General features: G+C 32.8%; 1 protein-coding gene and 1 long non-coding RNA gene across 5 annotated transcripts in view; one reads left to right on the top strand and one right to left on the bottom strand.

Moving 5' to 3' along the window:
- Nucleotides 1-24,577, top strand: part of LOC145297590 (uncharacterized) — a 496,342-nt gene that overhangs the window by 310,599 nt on the left and 161,166 nt on the right. The gene's annotated exons all lie outside the window — the stretch shown is intronic.
- The window catches only part of LOC145297589 (phospholipid phosphatase-related protein type 5-like), a 254,821-nt gene that overhangs the window by 391 nt on the left and 229,853 nt on the right, over nt 1-24,577 (bottom strand). For all 3 annotated transcript variants that reach the window (XM_080143637.1, XM_080143640.1, XM_080143639.1), the window contains exons 6-8: nt 19,536-19,593; nt 13,740-13,916; nt 10,212-10,319 (exon numbers count right to left, since the gene is read on the bottom strand). In XM_080143637.1, coding sequence (XP_079999763.1) covers nt 10,212-10,319; nt 13,740-13,916; nt 19,536-19,593 — 343 coding nt within the window. The remainder of the gene's footprint in view (nt 1-10,211; nt 10,320-13,739; nt 13,917-19,535; nt 19,594-24,577) is intronic.

The raw sequence follows: 24,577 nt of genomic DNA on the forward strand, positions 1-24,577 counted from the left end.
AAAGACAATGAATCCATTATTAGAATAATCTTCATACTGTTAATACTTTGTATTTTTTTTAAATTAGGTAATGTTTAAAGGTTGCGGTCAGGAAAGAAAACATTCTGTACAGACAGCAAATGGTTTTATGCTGTTATTTTTGTTATATACTAGCAGGGAGACCCGACGTTGTCCGGGATTGAACGATGACCAACGAATGTTTCACAATCCTATATTTTTATTGTCATTGAAATTAGTGAAATTGTCCATTTTTCAATCAAATCGATTGATTGCCTGCTCTAGTTGGGGGCCCATTGCAATGCACCGGGAAGAAGCTTCATGTGCCTCAATGCTGATTTAATTCACAATACATTATATTCTACATTGTATAAAATTATTGTTTATATATAATGGCTTGAATTAAAGTTTAAAATGAAGAAGTCAAGTATCATGGTTTAGTTGTGCCTTGAACAAAAATATTCATTTTGAACGCACCTCTGTTGTGTCAAAGAACCTACTGTTGATTGCCAGACCTTTCTGCTTGTGTGGTAACAAAACTTCACAAGTGCACCTGTGATGTTAGGCTGTATAAGCTGTTAACCTTGGTCAAAATCGCCTGTTCCTTCTTTCACCGGATTTTTTTTTTATTATCAATTATCCTTACTTATCAAAGACATTTCGATACAAAACCTAAGAACACTACCATGTACATAAAGTGCATTTGTGTGAAATTTCATAAAAATCGACCCAGCCGTTTTGGAGTCCATAGGGAACCAATTCACACATGCAGACATCGTTCCTTTTATATAACAGTAGAGATTAATGAATGGGGAATCATTTCCATTTAAAATCCAGTTCGTATTTATGCATGTAAAATTGGAAAGAGCACACTTGAAATGTATCAAAATTAATAAGCTAAATCAAAACAAAATGGCCACCGAATTTGAACTGATGTCGTATTTATCTAAAACCGAAACTAGAATGTTCACTCTAAATGATTTCTCATTTAATAATATTTATTAATAATAATATAAATAAATAATATTTAACAACAACATCATAAACCAACATAAGCTTATACTGAATTTTTCTCATGTTCTTTTTCGACCATGACTTGTAAACATTACCTTACGTTATGATTAAAAAGTTATGGCGTTTTTGCTTTTTTTTTTTTAGCTTGCCTGTTCGTGTATAAATAGAAACGTGTGGTTGATTCTCAAAAACAAAAAATAGCCAAAGTGCACGTTACTAAGACTGTAATTTTGTGGTGGATTAGAACGGCCAGACGAACAGACATAGGAAAGTTACAGACCTGATATAAGCTTCCCATTTTGTTTGTTTGTTTGTTTGTTTGTCTAACTCAGTCATCTTTTTTCACTTTTTTTCTTTCTTCTAGAAGAGGGGATCACTAATAAAATCAAGTGCTGTAAAACGGTGGGTTGTTGAATTTTTACATCTAGATGCAATTCAAATTAAAGAACGCTAAAATACAAATTGCTTGTACGGCCACTCTCTTTCTTTCTCCTGTTCATTTTGATATGCTTTCCTTTTTATTTCCAAAATAAAGCAAGTCAGAGTTTTCTCAGGAACGTGTTAACTCAATATTTTCCAATCAACAAAAAATTGTTTTAAACCCAAAAAGTAACAAGTAACCATGTCAAATTCATTTAAGCCTCTCCAGTGGCAACTCAGCTACCCAAAAGATAAACTTATGCACGCACGTACAAACACATACACACACACTTGAACTTTGAAACAAACTTTCTGACTCTTATCTATTTCTTATTCAAGAACTTTAAAACTTCTCAACAAACTTCTATCTTCCAAAGTATATTTTACATCTCTGTAAAATTGTTTGACATATAAATGTTTTGTTATTTAACTCATGTTCTCTCATATTCTTTCCAAAAATCCTGTTGTTAAAACTTGTTAACTGGAGACGCGTTCATAACATCCATGTTTTGATCCATCTTTTTCATTAACCAACTTAGCTACATTTATGATAACTGTTAGTGTTGCTTCTGGCACTTTTCAAAGACGTTACTGTTATCAAAATACATTATCTGAAGCTAAGAATGGCACCACAGTTTTAACGGCATCATATTTTTAAACCACTGAAAATTAAATACAACATTTTTTTACACTTAACACACCAGAGTTCAATCGAATCTAACGTAGGTTTTAAAATAGATATGTGTTTTATAAATTTAAATAAAAAACATTAAAAATAATATATGATGCCAATATTTTATTAGAAACTAGTGGCTGTGCCACATCGGCACACACACAATGCCGAGTCAAACACAAAATCAAGTACACTCAACAGTGTCTTACCATCAATGCTTACCCTGTGAACTCAGAGTATGGGAAATTCCCATATGCCCAAAACAAAATCACTGAAAAAACAAAAATACTCTAACTAAGGGTAAGAATAATGAGTTAACATTGAATAAAATGATGGTTAAAATTATTACGAACTTGCCAGGATTCGAACCTGGAATCTTCTGATCCATAGTCAGATGTGTTATCCATTGCGTCACAAGTCCTTTCCGTATGCGGAAAGATGTTACCGCGACTGTATACAGACAGTGTTAAATTCCGTTGACATGGGCAGGTAACTTTTTCGACATTGCATGAAACAGCCCAAAAACCCTTATTTAAGGCTTTTTTGTGTGACTCAGCATTGTTCATTATGAACCATATATAGAAAAGGACAATCTCGTATAAATAAATAAATAACATTTAGAATGTTATTAATAGTATAGATAAAACTTGTTTTTTCTCTGGTGATGGATATTTTACTATTCGAAATTAATAAGAAAATGTTTTTTCAAAAATTTAATAATTTTTGATAAAAATATTTGCATCTTAAACATGGCTTCATTTTGTCTGTTAATTCAAAATTTCAATCTCTTAAAGATGTTTCTAATAGCTTTTGACAAATTTCATTGTTAAGCAGCATATTTGTTCCACAAGATTTCAAAAATATTATACTCCATGCTAGTTATAAAGCAGTAGAAATGAGGTAAAGATGTAATTTACTCAGGTATTGTATGAATACCATTTCAAAGAGTGAATATAAACTCGTTTCATGTTATTTACTAAATTAAATCCACGCCTTTACTGGTGACATGTTTGCATGGATTGCTGCCTTCCTTCCAAAACCAAAGATATTTCCATTTGAAACAAAAGACTGGCAGCATGCCTTTTAAATGCAATTCATTTGAATAACACACTCTTAAAAGTTATGCAACCAAATGATCGTATTTTGGCTAAAAAGTCGAACGTGGGCTTAATTAGAAGTCTGAGCTCCATTCTCTGGTCCCCCCTCGCCAATCTTTTTCAAAAAACACCCGACTACCTGAAACCACCATCAATAATTTTCCCCACTCCCAATCTGTGCCTAAATCAAAACGTAGATACCATGAACAAAGCTTCTTTCTTAGAACTGCACGCCTGTGGAACTCTGTTCCGCTTGCCTGTTTTCCTCCCAACTTCAACCTGGATGTCTTCAAGTCCAACACAAACAAATTCCTGATGACCCGCCCCCTTAAGTAATAACACCGTACCAATTCTCCAATACTATTGCTAATGCTACACTATCCCTTTGATTACTGTACACACAATAACCCTTATCCCTGAGTGGCCATTGGGCCTTGATAAGTGGTGAACTCCATGTAAAAAAAAAGAAGAAAAAAAAAAAGGGTTCATGTACCAAAACATCTTCATTTATCTTTTTCATTGGCCAACTTAGCTACATTTATAGTAATTGTTAGTGTTGTTTCTGACACTTTCCAAAGACGTTACTGCCGTCAAAATACATTATGTGAAGCTAAGACCGACATCAGTTTTCACGACGTCAATTTGTCAAACCAATGGAAATTAAACGCAACATATTTTTTTTATACTTAATATACCCGAGTTCATTCGTCAGTTATCGTAGTTAATTTGATTAAAGACAAATTTGAAAAACATCTTTATTTATTTATTTTTAATTAAAACTAAAAATAATCGTTTTTCGAAATTGACTTTTTTGTAATGTTTGGTGAACACGTAAAATGGAGTTGTCTCCCATATATTTTGATGCAAGGGAAGTAATCTATGTTGATTAGTTTAGAGAATTGATACACCTAGATTGTTTCCCTTGGATTGATTTATCAACTTCATATTAAATTTTGTCTATTTATAAGTTGTTCTATTTAAATCTATTACACATTTATTCCAATTCCACTTTCGTTTCTCTTTCATATTAAAGAAGAATGAAAGCAAGAACACCCCCCCGTGCATAGTTATTTTTATAAAATTAGATATGTGTATATGTTTATTTATTTCCTAATCTATTGAACTGATGATTACGAATTTTGTAACAAAGCTATTTGGCGTAAGGATGAGTAATGTGAGCTATATTTAATTTAGTTTAGTTTTATAAAATAAGGCAAAGAGAGGGTGGAAGTTCTTCATGAAAATGCAGATATCTTGGGGGTTTTATGCCCCCCCCCAAAAAAAAAATATCAACAATAGTCAAACCAGAAATACTCTGGTTCTTAAGTTCTCAAAAGAGAACTTTTTAACAGACCTGCAATACACAAAACAACTTTTGTGCTTTCACTAAATTATTATAGTTTTTCAGTATAATGAAGACGTAAGGGCGGCACAATCCCCTTTCTTGTACGGCAATAAAGGAAGATAACGAGTATGTAAAGATTACAAATTGTTTTCCTCATGATTCCTTAACAAGATCAATTGTTTAGTGCTTGCATTCGGGCAGTAAACAGAAAAGTGTCGTTGGATAATCTTATAGTCTTTGTTCACAAACGCTGGTGGCTGCTACTCCAACTTTATTCTTATCTTTACACCTTTTTTTTTTAATTTTTAATTTTCTTATCAGTTTGTTCAAACTGGGGATGGGGCAGCCTACAGGATGCCAGACATTTGTCCACTATCTCATATATTTCAACCAAGACCTCTTTTTAAGATTCTAACCGTCCCTTTTAGTGCAATTGTTTGAATCTCTCTTGCACTTGATTCACCGGGTATATTTGTCAGGTAATTTTAGAAACTTTTTTTATGAGTCCAGTTGCTTCTATAATGACTGGAATGATGGAGATCTTCCTAAGATTCCAGTTTCTTTTCATGTCATACATAAGACATTGGTATTTCCTTATATTTTAACTCTCAGCTCTGTTTAACCCAGCATCATTGGGGATACTAACTTCTACTAAGGTTGCTTCTTTCTCCTTCCTATCCCATATCACTATATCAGTTTTTATCGCTCCGTTTATATGTCTTGTGTATTGGTCCATCGACTTAGTTTTTCTTGTCTCCAAATCGTTGTTGACATTCGTTTTCAGGGTTTAGATCTTTTTTGCTTTCCCATTTCAGTTTAGTTAACATTCATGGTGGCATATTTGAGCGTGTCCATCTTGATATGTTATCAGAGTTATTATATATTTTTATCTTTAATATGTGTTCCGAGGCAACATATGACTGAGGGTTTACTGATGTAAAAATACATACACTGTGATATGAACATGTTTTATATGTTGGATTTGAAGTGTTGAAAGTAAAGTTTGCCTTTGGATGTCCGTTGTCACAGGATTATTAGGGGCATTTTGAATTTTTAACATATACTAAAGTGATAGCTTTTTCCATCTTAGATATGGTGAGAGTTTGTTGGCTTCTACATGGAAACTTTGCATAGGAGATTTACGAAAAGCATTTAAAATAATCTTAGTCTATGATTTTTTATGTTAAAGGTATGATTCAGGGGTGCACTATGAATTATACTGCCATAATCTAATTGTGATTTGGTTAATCTAATATATAAACAGCTATATGTTTGTCTGTCTGTCTGTCTCCATATTTTCAAACTCCTCCGAAACTAAAAGTCACGGAGCGGCGCTAAGTGCCTCAAATGATTGGATTTCTTACTGACCGTTTTTTATGGTTAAAATTGTTTTTTATGGATAAAAATTGAAAAAAATCATTAAGCATTTTGTACATTCATCTTAGTTTATTTTTAATTTATATTCAGTTTGTATGCGTATCATGTTAGTACAGTGGTAACGTCGCCAGCTTTGAATGCTACGGGTTTGGTTTTGATTCTAGCTGATGGCACCTAAATGCTTTTCTTTTTACTTTTGAAATCACGATTCTGTCATAATATATACGAAACTGGACAAATTAAAATATCATATTAAGCATATTTTACTTCTGGGCAAAGCCGGGTCCCCCTCCCACCCGCTAGTGATCTATATAGGAGTAGCTCCATTTTATAATCAGATCCCTAGTCAGTTTTTCATATAACTTTTAAGGGATTGCTATGCTAAAAAAAAAAAAAAAAAAAAGGTCGGAACTTCTTATTAACTCTGCAATTTGCGCCTCTTAATTTAACGCACCAACTCACAATGTCTCTGCTCTCTGCTCTCTCTCTCTCAACCATAAAAAAACTCAATTCACTGTCCTCACCCATCAATCGTTTTTTTAACCTCTTCTCTCCCATATATGCAAATTAATGCCACATGCCAGAACTCTTTTTTGACAACTCCACAATTCATACCAACTCCGCTTAACTCAATTTACAAATCGTAACGTCTCTGCTCGCTTTCTCTCTCTCTCTCTCTCTCTATATATATATATATATATATATATATATATATATATATATATATATATATATATATATATATATTTCTTTCTTTCTCAACTGTCAAAAACTCGATTGATTGTCTTCTCCAACTTGTTCTTCTTGTAGCCACTTTATCCCCACATATGCAAATTAATGCCACATATATATAAAGAATCCACAAACTCATGTTCTTCTTTTCTTTTGATGGTTGAAACAGATGCAATGCTGTTTGTAAGTAGCTTACTCTATCACAGCATCTATATTTGCCTTTAATTTTTAACCACAGAAATGTTTATGCTTTTGATATATTTTTATCTTAAACGAGTCTTTATGTGAGCCTTGAAATTCAGTTCACTATCAAGAATGACCACCTAATATTTGGTTTGTTGAATTATTCATACGTGGTATCATTATTTACTTTGTGTTGCAGATCAGATTTATTGTGTTGCTTTCTTTTCTGACAAAACATTCAGACTCTTTCGTTTTGGGGAAATCTGAAACCACTTACAATTGCTCATTTCTAAATATTATTAATGCAGTTTTGCACCTGTCTTTCTGCACTTGACATATGAATGATGATGACCAAGCATTAGAAAAGTTATCCACAAATACTGATTTCTCAAATTCAGGATTAATCCCCTGGGTAACACGATTTATTAATCCCCTGGGTAAGACAATTTATTTTTATTACAATATATGTTCCTATTTACTTGTTTCCCCACAAGGGCAGAGTTAGACACAAAGTTGCATTTTAATGTGGGGAAAATCCACATCCCCAAAAAAGGGGTAGTCTGGATAGAGACAAAAGTAAAAATTGCCTCAGTCTAGAAAGATTTCTCCCCCACTGACTGAGGACAGTAAAAAAGTGTAGTATCAGAACAATTACTACACTTTGTTCTTAACCAAAAGGTCAAAGAAAATGACAGTATTTAGTTTTCCCCCACTGCAAGAACTTAGACACCAGGGTCAGAAAGTGAGATTGAGAAGTCAGCACCCCAGAGGAGGGGCACTCTGGCCTGCAAAAAATGCCTGGGCAGTGCCTTCGGCATTCCCAGTGAGGGCGCCTTAGGCGATTAGCAATAACCTAAGCCCTTCCCAAAGAGAGAAGGCAAGGCCTGGGAGGATGGACCTCCTAGAACTGCACAGAACTTAACTCCTACCGCAAAATCAATAGGGACCGGATCATTATAGGAATGGTCTAATCTCTGTTGATTTTGGGAAGGAAAATGACAAAATGCTTCTCTGTAGTATTCCTATCTTTTATTTCCAAAGTTTAGACATTGTTGAACCATTTCTAACTCTGAAAATACGATTTGTTGGAAAGTTCTGTGTAAATGTGTTTAGTCTACCTTTTAGGACTATGTTGCATATGTCTTTTATAATTCTATGCTTCCATGTAGTGCCGTAGGCTTTCTCAAGATTCAAAACATTGATAGCATGATGTCTATGTACAAAGCCAACTCCGATAAATGTTTCTTCATTAAGTTATTAAAGTTTAATAGTTTCTTCATTAAACCTGTTTCGATATATATTGATGCGAGAAAGGGACACCCGTTGTTGCACAGCCATAAAATATGCTTAAATATATTTTTTATGCAGATTTTATAGTTATTATTATAGAGTCGATTCTCTATCGATTTTTATATATTTTTTTTTTTTAGTTTTACAAAACAGTCATCACTTATCAAGCCCCGGCAGCCACCCGAGGATAAGGGTTAATAAGTGTACAATAGTCAATGGGAAAATGTTGTAGTAATCGTTAGTAGTGGGAATTGGGTAAATTGGATTACTTAAGGGGATGGCTCATCAAGAACTTGTTTACGTTGGACTTGAAGGCAATCATATTGTAGTCAGTTGGAAAGCAGGAAAACAGGCGTGTAGTTCTAAGAAAGAAACTTTGTTCATGGAATCTACGTTTAGATTTCATATTATATTGTACCTAATATATAGTCGTGATTTCAAAAGCAAAATAAAATATAACTTGGGTGCCATCAGCTAGAATCCAAACCAAAACTTAAACCAAAATATATAGAGCTTCAGCTTGAGACATTACTGAATCAGCCATTGTCAGTCGGATAAGAAATAGCTAAAAATAAACTAAGATTAATGTACAAATGTATATGTATTTGCCCATGCATAGAACAGCATTTTAAGTTTACTCATGTTTGCAAGTTTTCATTTCTTTCAATTTTGTTTGCTAACAAGCTATTTTAACTCAAGCTATCTTAACCCATAAAAAAACGATCCACAAAAAAAGTGCAATCATTTGAGCTGCTTTGCGCCACTCTGTAGCCTTCCATCTCGGAGGAGATTTAGTTTGAAAAAATGGAGACAGACAGACAGACAGACAGATGGACACAGTGAGTTTTATATATTGATGTTTCTCTATAGCACTTAGGTATTTCATTAAACATTTTCTCCATTGTCTTACAATAACAGTTAATTATTGAAATCGGTCAATAGTTTGTTGGGATTAATGTATCTTTTCCTGTGTTTGGTAGGGGCATGATTATTGCTTTCTGCCATGTTTCTGCAAAGCTGTCATAAATACTATATCTGATTAAAATTTCTCTAGTAATATTTTTACATGTTGCTGGCAATTGTTTTATAAATTTATAGTGTATATCATCAGGTTTTGTTGCTGTATCATGGGATTTTATCAGGGTCTTTCAGTTTAGTAATCGTAAATGGAAAGTTATAATTTTCTGTATTGCCCAATGTGAAGTTTCCACAATGCTCCTAAATTTTTTAAATATAGTATCACATTGTTAGCTCAAGCAATGGTTTTAAACTTCTTCTGCCAACAGGTTGGCAACATATTCTCTTTTTGTATATTTTTCTCTGTTTAAGCTTTTAAGTGTTATTTGGATGTAATAATTTTTCTATTTATTTTCCTAATCATATTCCATATTTTCTTTATTTGTGTGTCCATATTTATAATGTAAAAACATTGTTTCCAGGCTTTTTGTTTAATAAAGCAATGCATGTTTCTATGGATTTATTAATACTTTTGTAGATTTGATTGAATAGGGTTTGTTTCTTTGAATAGAATAAAAGCAAGCGTGAAAGGAATTTAATTGTTAATAATTTATTGTTAAGAAACTTGCTATGATGAGGCAATGTAATTTTTAAAAATAAAAATAACTTTTGGAAAAGAAAAAGTACTACAAATACAAGCTTACATATAAAATAGAACACACAAGGATACAGATTATGCCATAAGTTTTTCGATTCTTTTATCATTAAGTTTCTTTTACTAAATATATCTGGTTAGATATAATAGGAAGTCTATGAAATCGATTGGAATTCGTTTTTATTATGTGAATAACACAAATTGTAAAATTCTATAATTCACTTGCTAAGTAGAATCGAATATCGATTTGGCAAATGCAAACTATTTAAGTCTGATGTTGAGAATCCAACCAACTTTATATATTAGATTATAGAGATGATTCATTATATATATATATATATATATATATATATATATATATATATAGAGAGAGAGAGAGAGAGAGAGAGAGAATTCATTATATAAGAGAAAAAAACACTTTAGTTTTCAGCTAAAAATGATGTTGGAGGTGGGTGGTAATCTAAAACTTACCCCTTGACGTCCAGGTGCCCCGCCATGTTGTATGAGGTAGGCCTTCAAGGCCCGCAATAATTTCTTGTCCATCGTATGTTCACTAAAGTTATGTAACACAAAGCCACCCTAGAAGAATGAAAATATAAAGGGAACATTTAGAAATAAATTTCTAACTTTTTAATTAAATACATAGTATTACAACCTACTGCTTTGTTTATTTGCCTCTACAGCTCATGGTTGCACTGTCTCAACCCTAATAGGTCCCGCACTATCAGCCAAACTCCAGCCCCATCACCACACTATCTCACTCCTGTGCCTGTTTTACAAGTACTCTGATGGAATGTCCTCTGATGAACTCACAGCACTCATGCCCCCTCGACGTACAGAAACCCAACAAACAGAAAACTTCCACCCCTATGCTGTTGATGTCCCTAGATGTCAGAAAGCCTTCTATTCTAATAGTTTCTTCCCTTGACTTGCTGTATTTCAGAATTCCCTCCGTTTCCTGCTTCCCTGACAGTACTAACCTGCAAAAGTTTAAATCTAACGTAAACAGATATCTTGCTACTCAATTCCCCCCTAAGTCCCCTGCTAGACAAGATCCCAAATAGTAGCCCCTTAAGTTCAAGTAGTAATAAGCCTTGTTTGTCATGAAAATGAAGAATAAAAAAAATTCCAAAGGCATTTTAAAACATTTTGTTTTTTTTAACATCTTTTCCCTTTTGGATATTGATCACTTTTAGCATAAACTAAACCATGAGGACCGGAGAGTGAGCTTGAGAATGTTTCTGACCCATGAACCAAGGAAAAGTGATATTAAATGAAAAGAAGAAGAAGAAGAAGAAGAAGAACGGTACACATACAAACATATAACAGCATGGATCAAAATGGTCAAAGAGTCTCTAATCTAATAAATCCTGCATTATTGGCTAAGTTTCAATCCAGGTCCATCGCTGAAATGTCCATTTTATAATTACTTTAATGGAATATGCTTTGATGAATTCGTAGCACTTATTCCCGCCTAATGTGCATAACAACAAGCAGCAAAATCTCACACCGTCACTGCTAAGGTCCCTAGATACTAGAAACTCTTCTATTCTAATAGTTTCTTCTCAAAGACTGCTGCTCTTTGGAATTCCCTCCCTGTGTCTTGCTTCCCTAACTGTACTAAAATGCTGAAATTAAAATGTAATGCGAATAGATATCTTGCAGTTAGATATGATCCCAATTAGTAGTTCCTCGTGTCTAAGTGGCGACATGTCTTGTTTGAGGTAGGAAAAAGTAAAAAAAAAAATATATCATTGATAGAGAAAATTTAGAGTAAAAATCAAAACTAAACAAAGAAATAGTTTTGATAAGTTAGAAATATAAAAATTGAAAATAGTAACTTTTTTCAATGTAAGATTTCTTCACTATTTCAATATTTTACTTTTTTTTATTACTTAACTAGCAGGACCTGTGTACCAGCGTTGCCCCTCTGTAAAGCATTGTTGGGTACTGACATCTATTGACTAATACTGGATGCCTATGGAGGTCACTGGTGGTTAGTGCAGTTTTGAGGTAGTTACTTGTGTTTACTGGTAGGCACTGGGTGCCTTTACAAATGTTATTGTCAGTTCCCAGCATACACTATAGGTCATTGGTGACCATAACTAGTATCAACCTTCATTAGACTGTTCAGAAATGAAAATGTTTGTGGTCACTGGTGGTCATAAGTGTTTGGAAGTGGTTACTTGTGTTTATTGACAGACACTGGCTTCCTCTGCAACTATTAGTGATTGTTGGATCACTATGAAATGAAATTGCCTGTTTTCACTAGTCGGGCACTGTTATCCAGTTATGATGTTGATAGTAAGTATGAACAGTGCTCTTTTAAGGTGGTTACTGTCACTTCATGACAAGGATGGGCACTGGCTGGCACTAGCAGGCAAATTGCCTGACTTCAATTGTCAGGCACTGCCATCCAGTTACAGGCACTGTTGATCACTGGTGGTTGTGATAGTGATTAGCAATAACTGATAATCAGTACTTTTTTAAAGTGGTTACTGTCACTCCATGGAAAGGGCAGACACATGTAGGTAGTGGACAGAATTAGTAGTTACAGCTGTTTTGAGATGGTTACTTGTGGGCAGTGGTGTTTACTCAGTGTCTGGTAGCACTGACTGCCTTAACTACTGTCTGTCACTGGCATTAACTATCAGCGAAAGGCAGCCATGGCCAATGCCATGTTTTGTACCAAACCTAAGTAAAGCAACGATCCTATCCTTCATTCTATGCAATTTTGGTTGGCTGCATTGATGTAGATATACAGAATATGGAGCGGGCTGTTTTTAGATATGACGTTCAAGTTAAATTTAAGCTTGTATAGTATTTTTTGTTTATTAAAATATTAAGTGAAAGTACAGAATAGTTACAAAAAGCTGTCATCTAATATGTTAAAAATGGCTTTCTAAATGAAAACGTTATTATTTTAGCACATTTTGTATTCTGGTGCATTTTTTGTCACATTTATTCATATATACTTTAATTATGTTTGTGTAAAATTTGCGAGAAATGAAGACAATGATGATGATGGCACTAATGATGATGATGATGGTGACAGAGAGAGTGAAAATGAAGATAAAAAGAAAAAAAGCAAATAAGAATTTGGTGGGGGAATTTCAATTATGATATCCTATTCCTTCATTAGGGAAGAAGTAAACATACAATGATAGGTATTATTTTAGTTTTTGTTATCCGATTGTTTGTTGTTTTGTTGGATGACACCATGTTGTTTAGTTCTCAATAATTGTTTGTAACCATTCGAAATTCCCTTAATTTTATATTCCCTAAATCCAATAAAGAAGAGCCAATCAAATTGACTGGAACCTACTAATGAATTCTGAAGGAACGGATTCATATTTCTGTACAACAGTCATAATAAGCGAATGTTAAATGTATGGAATAAGAAAGTAAAGAAAGACAGCAGGGTTGCAAAATATATATGAAATATATCAAAGTTTTCAAGTGTTTACTGGGAGAGTGAGAGGAGAAAATAATGATTGAGTAAGTATCCTGCTACCACCTGTTTATATGACTTGTTTGCCAGAATGATTCTCCTTGGAAATATTATAGAAATTCATGGTATTGAATGAAATCAACTGATAATACTTAGTAAAGTTGCATTAGGTATTGGTAAGTAGTGTGACCATATTGAATTTATATGCAGCATCTGTGTTTGCATTGCTATAATGCTTTTTCTACAGGAGAAAATCGTCTTTTATTTTATCAATTATATTATAGATTAAAATATTTCATTAATTATAGATGGAAGATGGGTAGAAATACTGTCTCTATTAATCATATTATAGAATATAGATATTTTATTAATTATAAATAGGATATGAATAGATTATAGATAGACAAAGTAACCTTTACTTGAAAAAGGCTCCTATTTTAAGTTTAAATATTTCTAACCAAAAGAATGGTTTTGTTTTTTCAATCAAACGAAGGTTCATTGCAAATAATTTGCAATTAAAAAAACAAAAATAAAAATGTATATCTTACCAAATAGGCAGCCATTACAATTCCCATACCAAATCCAACTACAACATCAGTCCAGAAGCTTTTAAAAAGCCCTATTTCCACGAGGCCACACAATAACGACATCATACAGAAAATCATGGCCAAAAACACTCGCACAAGTTTCAAGGTGTGTGTGCCAACACCATAATGAATATAAATCTGGAGACAGAAAAAAAAGAAAGATAAAATGACATTTTTGTATACTATATATATATATATACATATATATATATATATCAGAAAGTATAAAAGAATATTGAAGGATTCTTTAAACTTATCAAGATATAAGAAGCTCAACATGTAAAATGGAGCAAGCATAAGCATATAAAAAAAAGTTATAGACAAGATAAAGTATATTTATATATATATATATATATATATATATAGAGAGAGAGAGAGAGAGAGAGAGAGAGAGAGAGAGAGAAAGAGAAATACAAAGGAACAGACCAAGTTCTGTTTTTTTAAGATACTGGTTTCTACCCACTAATAAAATATATTTAATGAATACAGCACGAAATGAACAACAAACTTCTTTTCAACAGTAACAACGTAAAAGGGTATTTATTTGCAACAGAAGTTGAAGGTCAGACTGAGATAGAGGAAGAAAGAATAGAAAGTTCTTTCGGGATCGGTGTCGATCAGTTAGGATATTTCCTGTGTCATCCCCAGCAAGCAGTTGTCTCCAGTGGAGACCATCGATGCTAGGTCGAGATGTCCGTCGGACAGGGGACTCAGCTAGTCTGAAAGTCTGGTCCTGACTGACTGACGTTCCCTCAAGACTTTAGGGAGCAGATGAATCAATGCGCCATGTTATCTGATAGGCTAACCTATGACTGAAAAACTCAGAAAATAGTTATTTGTAACTGCTACAATGTGTTCCTCAACATTTCATCTTTATTGCAAAACTTCTTTTGAAATTCAGAAAACAAAATACCAGTACAAACATTTGAAAATATATTTTTGATGTCATGAAATGTCTGACCTTGTTCCATTTCATAAACGGAAAAAGTTCTTGGAAATTCAAAGAGGGGGGGGGCATAGTGTTGTGAAAGAGTAAGATTTTCTTTTATAACGTAATGTGGCCATAAGATTATATATATATATATATATATATATATATATATATATATAAGTTATGAAAAATGTAGGTTGATGGTTTTTTATAAGATAAAAGATTTTATTTTATGAGTTACACAAAATAATTGCTGAATGTTGAATCTAACACAGAACCCATGGCTGCTCCATATTTTTGTATGTAGCTGTTGCAATAATCTATTCATTCCACCTGTGTCTTTAACAGTGAAGAAAAAAAAACATATACAATGACTTAACTGCCACAAGGAGGTTAACCATGCATCCTTCTGAAAACAGCCATTGCTAAACTCCTTACTAACCAATATTCTTGTTCCCACCTCCAATTAAAAAAACTTTTAGTAGACAAAATGCCTGTTTGCAAACATATCACTAATTTCCATAAACTCTATACTCTAGAAGCATTTCTAATTAAAACTAAAAAGCAAAGATTAATAGAATAAATTTTAATAACAGTGATAACACACTTAAATGTTTGTAAAAGTAACAAGAATATGTATATAGAAACAAGTGACTTACTGAAGACGGAAAAAAAGTCTCTTCTATAAATATTCTAAAATCAGTTTGGTGATAATTATTCCTGACAATGGATCCAGATGGACGAAAGCACTCAGGTTAACAGGGACTATGACAGCTTCATCAGTCAATTCTTGCTTGAAGCAAGAAAATTACTAAGATTGAAAAGGATTCAAACCAAAATATGTATACAGGAATTGTCTGTGTTTTTTAATGAAATATGCCTAAAGGAAAAAATGCTGCATATATATATATATATATATATATATATATATATATATATATATATATATATATAATGGACTCTCCCATTGATTTCGATGTATGAGCTTCAGTCACAACAACTAAGTTGCTCAGAAATCCACACAGATGATTTGTTTATAGTGGTGAAGGCTTTGTGTAGAACCAACCACACTTTTTGGTATTACTGCTAACCTTTGTTAGTGCAGATGACTGCCACAGGACAGAGTATACAATAGATCGCAGGTTTTACATCAATTTCTTTCTCCTAGATACATGTCTTAATGAAGACTGGAGGTGCATCTCTCCCAGTGAATTAATGCGCCCTCAGATACCAACCTGAAAATTTATATCTCTCGGCACGGTACATACAGCACCTAGTCTTCCCACATGGTTACTCATTTGGTACTGGCCAGGCTTGACGTTGCTTAACTTTGGTAATCTGAGAGAACCGGTGTGTCAACATGATTGTGCCGTATATATATATATATATATATCATTTGACCCTCACCTGAAGATGCCCTCGGAATGGAATGAAAACGTTCGTAATACATATGGGGCATATATTATCTTTTGGGATGTTCACACAAATAAGATAAGAAAAATCGAAAAATACAATTAATTAAACAGAAACTATCTTTTGATTTTAATAATGTTGTTTAAATAAAAAACATGCTGCCTAAATACACACACACACATATATATATATATATATATATATATATATATATATATATATATATATATTAGTGGAACCAAAACGAAAGTCAGCACTTGTCATTTTTAAGAAAACACAGATTTAAGCTAAATTGAATGTAGCTGTTTTCACAACCTATACCTCATTTCATTTGCCTTTTATTCCTCTACTAGCGAGGGGTACCCGGCTTGCCCAGGTGTTTGGAGGTGTGTGTGGTTTTGGGTAAATAAAAAGAAAAATCGTTGGTTGTTAAAAAAAAAACAAAGCCTTGACGTGCAGTTGGAAAATAGTAAAGTGTGAAAAAAAAAAAAACAGGTGCCCGTTTTTGCCGAGTTATTGACGTGAACTTTGAGTTTGGGACAGTGTTTTATTTAACGCGAGTCTGTTTTTTTATACAAAAAAGCTTAATGCACATGCGGCAATGGTAAGCGATAGCTATTCAGCAGTTAACATTTTCTGCGGGACAGTTTTTAATGAGGTCAATAAACTGGTTTATTTGTTTTTAACTAACTTTGGAAAAAAAACAGCTCACTGTTTATTAGGGGGTATGTCTCGTCTCGAAATGGAAGCAACTGTCTGATATGACGAAGCCGACATTGACCAAACGTTACATAACTTTCTAGAGACCACTGGCCGTGGGCCAGTATTTCGAATCGAGTTTCACTTTTTTTTATACCGAAAAACGAATGCAACACGTGCAGATCCGAAAATGTTGAATAATTAACGTTTCAAAATCGGGCAAATTAAACAGAGAGGCGACCACCGTTGTTAAGTCATAGATACTATCATTTAGATGTGATATAAAAAGTTTTAAAAATGAGCGACGGCCTTGAGAATCCGCCCGAAAAAAGCCTTTTAAAGACATACACAAAAAGCGAACACAAATACACACATACATTTTCGCTTTTATATACATAGATAATTTTACCTGTTCATATTGACTTTTAACTGAAGTATCCTAGTGTTCATGTCAATTTAAGAAATTAACTTCAAATCGAGAAGACAAAAAGAAACTCTGCACAATGGAAAACTGTTATTTAAATGCAACTTTAGAACATTAATGCAAAACAAATACAACAGGAACACAATGAACTAGTTAATATTTAGTAGCATAGCCTTATTCAATTTGACACCCTGCAATTTTTGGGCATTCCTTGAATTAGTTTGCGGCAATACTTTGGTGAAAGGGCATCCCACTTTTTAATTTTTGTCCAAAGTTCTTCCAGATTTGAAATTTAATCATTGCATAGTTATTGATTGATGTAATGTCATACATTTTCAATAGGATTGAGGTCTGGAGATTGTGCAGGCCAATCTAAACACGGAATATCATTCTCTTTAAGGAACTTCTTGACATTGCCAGCTGTGTGAATGGGAGCATTATCCAGGTAAAATTATATAGGAATAAAAGGCGAATCAAATGAGGCATAGGCGTTTAAACAGTTACATTCAATTTAGCTCAAATTTGTGATTTATTTTTTAAATGACAAGTGCAGACCTTTTTGGCGCCACTATATAAGAGCAAATAGTTAATAAAACATGTTAAAAAACACTTTGAAAAAGAGTTAAAAACATATTTAATCTGAAAAGGAAACACTTAATAAGTGGATGGTCCTTAATCCACGGTGTTTCGAAGGAATACTTTCCTTCTCATCAGAGGATAGGAATTAGAAAAATGCGGGATCGAATTTTGCATACAAAAGTATTTGATGAAACTGCAAGTAAGTCAAAGATCTTACTTGATAACAAAAAGTGAAGCAGAGGGAATATGGTGAAGAAAAAGGTGATTTCACGTGAATGGATAGTCTGGTGAAAGGTAAAGTATCCAATTACAGCAAAATCCAAAAATGTAAGTCCAAGAAAGTTAATTAAATTTCCATTCGCACAAGTAAAATCCAAGGAAATTGCATGATTGGAAGATGGTCCAAAATAATCCAAAAGGCCGAAATCCGTGGAATAATTCACAAATATGTACAAGGAAAAGGGGAAAAAATTCCAATAATATTAATAAAAGAAAAATAAGATATGCATTTAACATGGCTGCCAAGACAAAGTGTAATCAAGAAAAATGAGTGAAGAAGAAGAGAGAAAAAAAAATGAGTAAAGAAGAACAGGAAAAAGAGGGAAAAAAAAGATTAAATGGTGATAGAATTAAATATAAAATAGAAAAGCAAATGTCAAAATGACCCAGACAAGATGACGTTAAAGGCGCAAAAAATATAGGGCAAAAAAAGAGGTCAACTGAAATGTACTTACTTAAGAAAATGTCAGCAAGAGTTATTAAAAGACACGAAATGGAAGTATTTCTTCGAAACTTCGCGGATTAAGGACTATCCACTTATTAAGTGTTTCCTTTTCAGATTAAATATGTTTTTAACTCTTTTTCAAAGTGTTTTTTAACATGTTTTATTAACTATTTGCTCTTATTATAAGCTCTATCTCCTATTTGGTTTTATCAAGCTTTTACATCTGGGTGAGATTACTTTATCAATATTAATTCTTTAATATTCATAATATACTTTAGTTTTACCACCTTGGATCATTTTGGTAATTTAATTGTAATTTTTATTTTATATATATATATATATATATATATATATATATATATATATATATATATATATATATATATATATATAAACCCAATATCATCAAAAATTTACTACTTGAGCCGCTAAATCAGTTAAATGTTGAACTGATATATTTTTTCTAATTGTTATACTTGTTTTTAAAATATCTGATATATAATAGGAAAGCGTGTAAAGTGTATTTGTGTCGAAGTTATCTCCCTTAGATCTATTAGAAACTTATGAGTGAGAATGCCAAGAAAATTACATTACTTTTTTTTTTACTCTTTACTGGCTGTCAGATTTTTTTTTTTTTCATTTTTCCCGACCATTCAAGCCTAAAGGAATTCGTAATTGTATTCTTAGTAGACTCCTACCAGGTCATGACTGATGAAACAAAAGCATGCTTTTCCTGTGGATTAAATAAAGGGTTCTGTTTGAAATTCTGTGCAGATTGTTGATTTCAACAGGAAAGTTCCAGAGTTTGGTATAAAGATTCTCAGGTTTGACAAGATATGCCTGAAGAATGTCGGCAGTTACATTGGCTGAAACGTTGTAAAAACAACACTGGAGACGGGAACAGTAATTTCAATAATGCATATTGCCATTATTTTATATGATTTATAATTAGAAGCTTTTTTTTCTTGTTCAACAAAAATTACTTACCACAAGGAAGACAGCTGCGTATGAAGTAAGGGCTGCATTCATAGAAGGAAATGAAGTTCTGCAAAATAGAAAAGAAAGTAATTTGTTAGTTTAAGGGCTTAAATTATGCAAATTTATATGTGAAAGTAAATATTAACTACGCTTAAATCAAGCTATAGTACAAAGTTTTTTCTTTTGTAATCGAACCCTTTTAGAAACTTAATGTAATTTAATGATATAGTGTGAAATGATAAACTTGTTGCCCCAAAGAAAACAATATTACATGTTTATTTTAAAACTTTTATTGAAAAAAATCAATTCAAGTAACTTGATTATGTAGTAAAGCTAACATCTATTCAATGCAGTCGCCTTCAGTCTCAATCACTGCCTTGATACGAGTCCGGAACTGAGAGCATGCCTTTTTCAGGAGCTCGGTGAATAGTCAGCAGATGACAGCAATCAGGCTGGCTTTGCTGTTGTGGGAGGTCATGTTGGTGATGTTCTTGATGTATGACCAAACAAAGTAGTCCAGTAGGTATAGGTCAGGAGAGGAGAGAGCCAGTGAGAGAAGGGTACAAAGTCGTAGCACTCCTTCAGAAGCTAAGCCTGTCAGCGGGCACCTGATTGCATCAGGGGATCACTGAACTCTTCAGTACATTCAGGTACACTTTGATGTTTATTTTCAAGCCGACTTCAAAGATGTGAGGTAGCATGATGTGGCCCTCACTCGAAATAGCGCCAAAGCCCATAACTTTGAATTTTTGTTGAGCTGTGCCCGCAAGCGTTGATTTGCATTTTGAGGGCACTGGCAATGGTCCTGTTGTCATAACTTGGATTGGTAGAGAGCATGAGTTGTACAGTGGCGCTTCGCCAATCTCGCACATGGAACATTGTGTCACTTTCAGACATGAAAGAAGGCTCCTATCGCTCTTGGAATTTGTACACAACTGGCCAACTAGTAGATGGTCTGCAACAAAAAAAGAAAACCGGTTTTTATCAAACAGAAATGGAATCATGTCGTCTTTTTTAAGGCAACAATTTTATCATTCTACCCTGTATATGTACTAATTTAGTAATTAGACGTAAGGACATATCCTTCTAACAAAATGCCCCACACTCGCAAGTGTACCTTGAATATATGGTTCTGCTATATTATGTTCCAGTCAGTCATTATTAGCTAAACATTCACTTGAGCATTTTATATACATAAAACAGTAGACGTATGTGTGTGTATGTGTGTCTATTTGTCTATGTGTAAATATTTAACTGATAAACTCCTGGTCACATAACACTGAAATTAACAGAAAATATTAATCATATACCAAGAATGGTTTATAACAATTAAAATCTTTGTTTGGATCGATAAATAAGATGTACAGACATATATCGGCAAGTTGAAACGCAAACTGCATATTTCAACTTATTGACATATTTTTACTTTTTTTTGTGCATGCCCAAATTCAATTCATTTCTTCAAGTCATTTAATATTAAATCTTTCTTATATATATCTCGATAGCTGCATTGATAGAAGATGCACATGTTTTGGTTTCGGTTCTAGCTGATGGTACCCAAGTCATTACTTATTTTTTAACTTTTAAAATCATGGCTATATATCAGGTAAAATATAATATTTAATAGAGAATTGGCTTTGTAATAATAAATATAATTTTTTTTTTTACAAAGGCATTACCACTTATCAAGGCCAAGAGGCCACTTGTTCTGTACGAAATAAAATATATTTAAGCATATCTTCTGACCTGGCAAGGCCGAGTGCACCCCACTAGTTTAAAATAAGAAAACATTTCAAGACGTTTACAAAAAAGAAAATACGAAATTTCTAATTAAAAAAAAAAAAACATATTTTTTTAAGGAAGTACACATTTGCTATATAATAAATATGTTAGAAAATCATTCATTTGAGTATTTATAAAAAAACAAACATTCGATGAGGTTTATTTAATCTATTTTTTTTACATTTATAAAGAAATTATTTTCACAAATAATTATTTCTGTGAATAAACATATTTCAATGAAAAAAAAAAACAGAACACTTTTTAGATTTTCGTTTGTGTTGACCTACATTTTAATATGTCAAAAAATACAAAATTCACAGGGGCCAGATATTCGCAGTAAATCGGCAAGTGCAGGGCGCTTTCTTAGGAAATAGAGGTTTATCTTGGGTGATATGCCGTTTCAACAATAGTAATAATCATGAATATAATTAAGTTTTTAAAATATATATGGCAATTAAGCTACATGGAATTGTACTTTAACTGTCATATATATTTTCAAAACTTACTACCTAGCTCTACTTGTGTATCGAGCACTTTCAACATAAATACCAAAAATATTCACATAAATTTTATGTAGATACATAAAATAATATCTTTATGTATATATATATATATATATATATATATATATATATATATATATATATATATATACAAGGGATGTCTTAAGACATTACACAATAATATTACTTATGAAACTAGTAACAAAATTTTAGTGCCTAGTGTTAGTGATTAACATTAACGGATTCTTAGCCGCTAAACAACATGCTTTTGAATTTTGTACATGTTTTGCACATAATCACGTTCACATGCGACATCCCATCAATATATTAAAGCCATAAATTAGAAGATATTTAAAAAAGGCCTACTGAAGAGAACTTGAATGCCTACTGGAGAGAACTTGAATGCCCACTAGACACTGTCCTTGAGTGTCTACGGTCTCTCTGTACAGGAGTTTGTCAGAGCAACCTGGCATGAGGATACTTTTTCCATAGAAGTAAACCCTGACCAAATATTCAAAATCACATAATATTCGCTGCCCAAATAAGATCTCCTCACTATGGCTAACCCACATTAGCTTTTCCGAGGAATGGTGCGCCTTCTCCAAGTGATGTTACCTCAAGTAATAGCACGAAGCTGGATACTCCACCAGACTAGATAAATCATTCATTTGAATATTTGTAAAAAGACAAACATTCGATGAGGTTTATTTAATCTAATTTTTTTATATTTATAAAGAAATTATTTTCACAAATAATTATTTCTGTGAATAAACATATTTCAATGAAAAAAAAACAGAACACTTTTTAGATTTTCGTTTGTGTTGACCTACATTTTAATATGTCAAAAAATACAAAATTCACAGGGGCCAGATATTCGCAGTAAATCGGCAAGTGCAGGGCGCTTTCTTAGGAAATAGAGGTTTATTTTGGGTGATATGCCGTTTCAACAATAATAATAATCATGAATATAATTAAGTTTTTAAAATATATATGGCAATTAAGCTACATGGAATTGTACTTTAACTGTCATATATATTTTCAAAACTTACTACCTAGCTCTACTTGTGTATCGAGCACTTTCAACATAAATACCAAAAATATTCACATAAATTTTATGCAGATACATAAAATAATATATATATATATATATATATATATATATACAAGGGATGTTTCAAAAGTAATGCCTCCTATTTTTTTTATTTAGCCTGAATGGATCAAAGAGGATTGAAAATTTCTTATGCATTCATGATCTAAAAGTTTCATCTTTTTGTTACAGATATTGACGGTATGAGACTCTTAGAAATTAACTCCTATTATGGACATGCATCAGAAGCAAAGACACGTCATTGAATTCCTCCATACAGAACAAATTGGACCAATCAACATTCACCATCGCCTGTTGAACGTTTATGAAGCCGATGCAGTTGATGTCAGCAAAGTTAGGAGATGGGTTCATCGATTTCAGAGTGACAACAAAAATGTGAGTGACAAAGCGTGAACTGGATGCCCATGCACAGCCACTACTCCATCACAGGCAAAACTGCATTGAGAATGGTGGTGGCTATGTAGAAAAATAAATCCTGGTGCACAAAAGATCACTCGTTTTAATGAGTAGTACTGAGATGTTATATGTGAATGTGCTTAGCAAGAAAGCAATAATGATAATACAAAAACAGCACACCACAATACAAATATCAAAAGATTAAAATTCTTAAGACATCACACAATAATATTACTTATGAAACTAGTCACAAAATTTTAGTGCCTAGTGTTCGTGATTAACATTAACGGATTCTTAGCCGCTAAACAACATGCTTTTGAATTTTGTACATGTTTTGCACATAATCACGTTCACATGCGACATCCCATCAATATATTAAAGCCATAAATTAGAAGATATTTAAAAAAGGCCTACTGAAGAGAACTTGAATGCCTACTGGAGAGAACTTGAATGCCCACTAGACACTGTCCTTGAGTGTCTACGGTCTCTCTGTACAGGAGTTTGTCAGAGCAACTTGGCATGAGGATACTTTTTCCATAGAAGTAAACCCTGACCAAATATTCAAAATCACATAATATTCGCTCCCCAAATAAGATCTCCTCACTATGGCTAACCCACATTAGCTTTTCCGAGGAATGGTGCGCCTTCTCCAAGTGATGTTACCTCAAGTAATAGCACGAAGCTGGATACTCCACCAGACTAGATAAATTCTTGTCCTGGAATTCAGTAAGACCAAGAGACCAAAATGAAAGATATACTACAACATATGAAAATGGTTAATTGGGGAGAGGAAAATTATGTTCTCAATTTCTTTACTAACTCAGTGTTTGAGAGATAAAGAAGTTTAATGGAACATTCGAATATGTATGTATATCATATAGAGTTCAAGTGTTAGCTCCAGGTTGTGGGCATCTTGACTTCTGAGAACTTCGACTGAAGTAAAATAAAATAAACACACCAAAACCTGATGACTTGCTGAATTAAATTGAAAGTAATCACAGAAAATAAAAGAAAAATAAAATGAGAAAGCGAGGAAAGTTAACATATTATCTTCATGCAAAATGTTTTAGGTGCTTTTAATTGACTGTCTTTTAAATTTCTTTTGTTTTGGATATTTTAAGTTTTTATCTTAATTTTTCTCATTATCTACTAAATAATGTGTTAATGAAACTTATATAAAATCTGTTCCTTATTTCATTCTAAATACTTTTTTAGAGGATTTCAAATTTTATATTATCACAGTTCGTCTGAGCTCCAATCTA

The sequence above is a fragment of the Euprymna scolopes genome, chromosome 18 (assembly GCF_053919585.1).
Source record: "Euprymna scolopes isolate OS-2025 chromosome 18, ASM5391958v1, whole genome shotgun sequence".
Taxonomy (NCBI): domain Eukaryota; kingdom Metazoa; phylum Mollusca; class Cephalopoda; order Sepiida; family Sepiolidae; genus Euprymna; species Euprymna scolopes.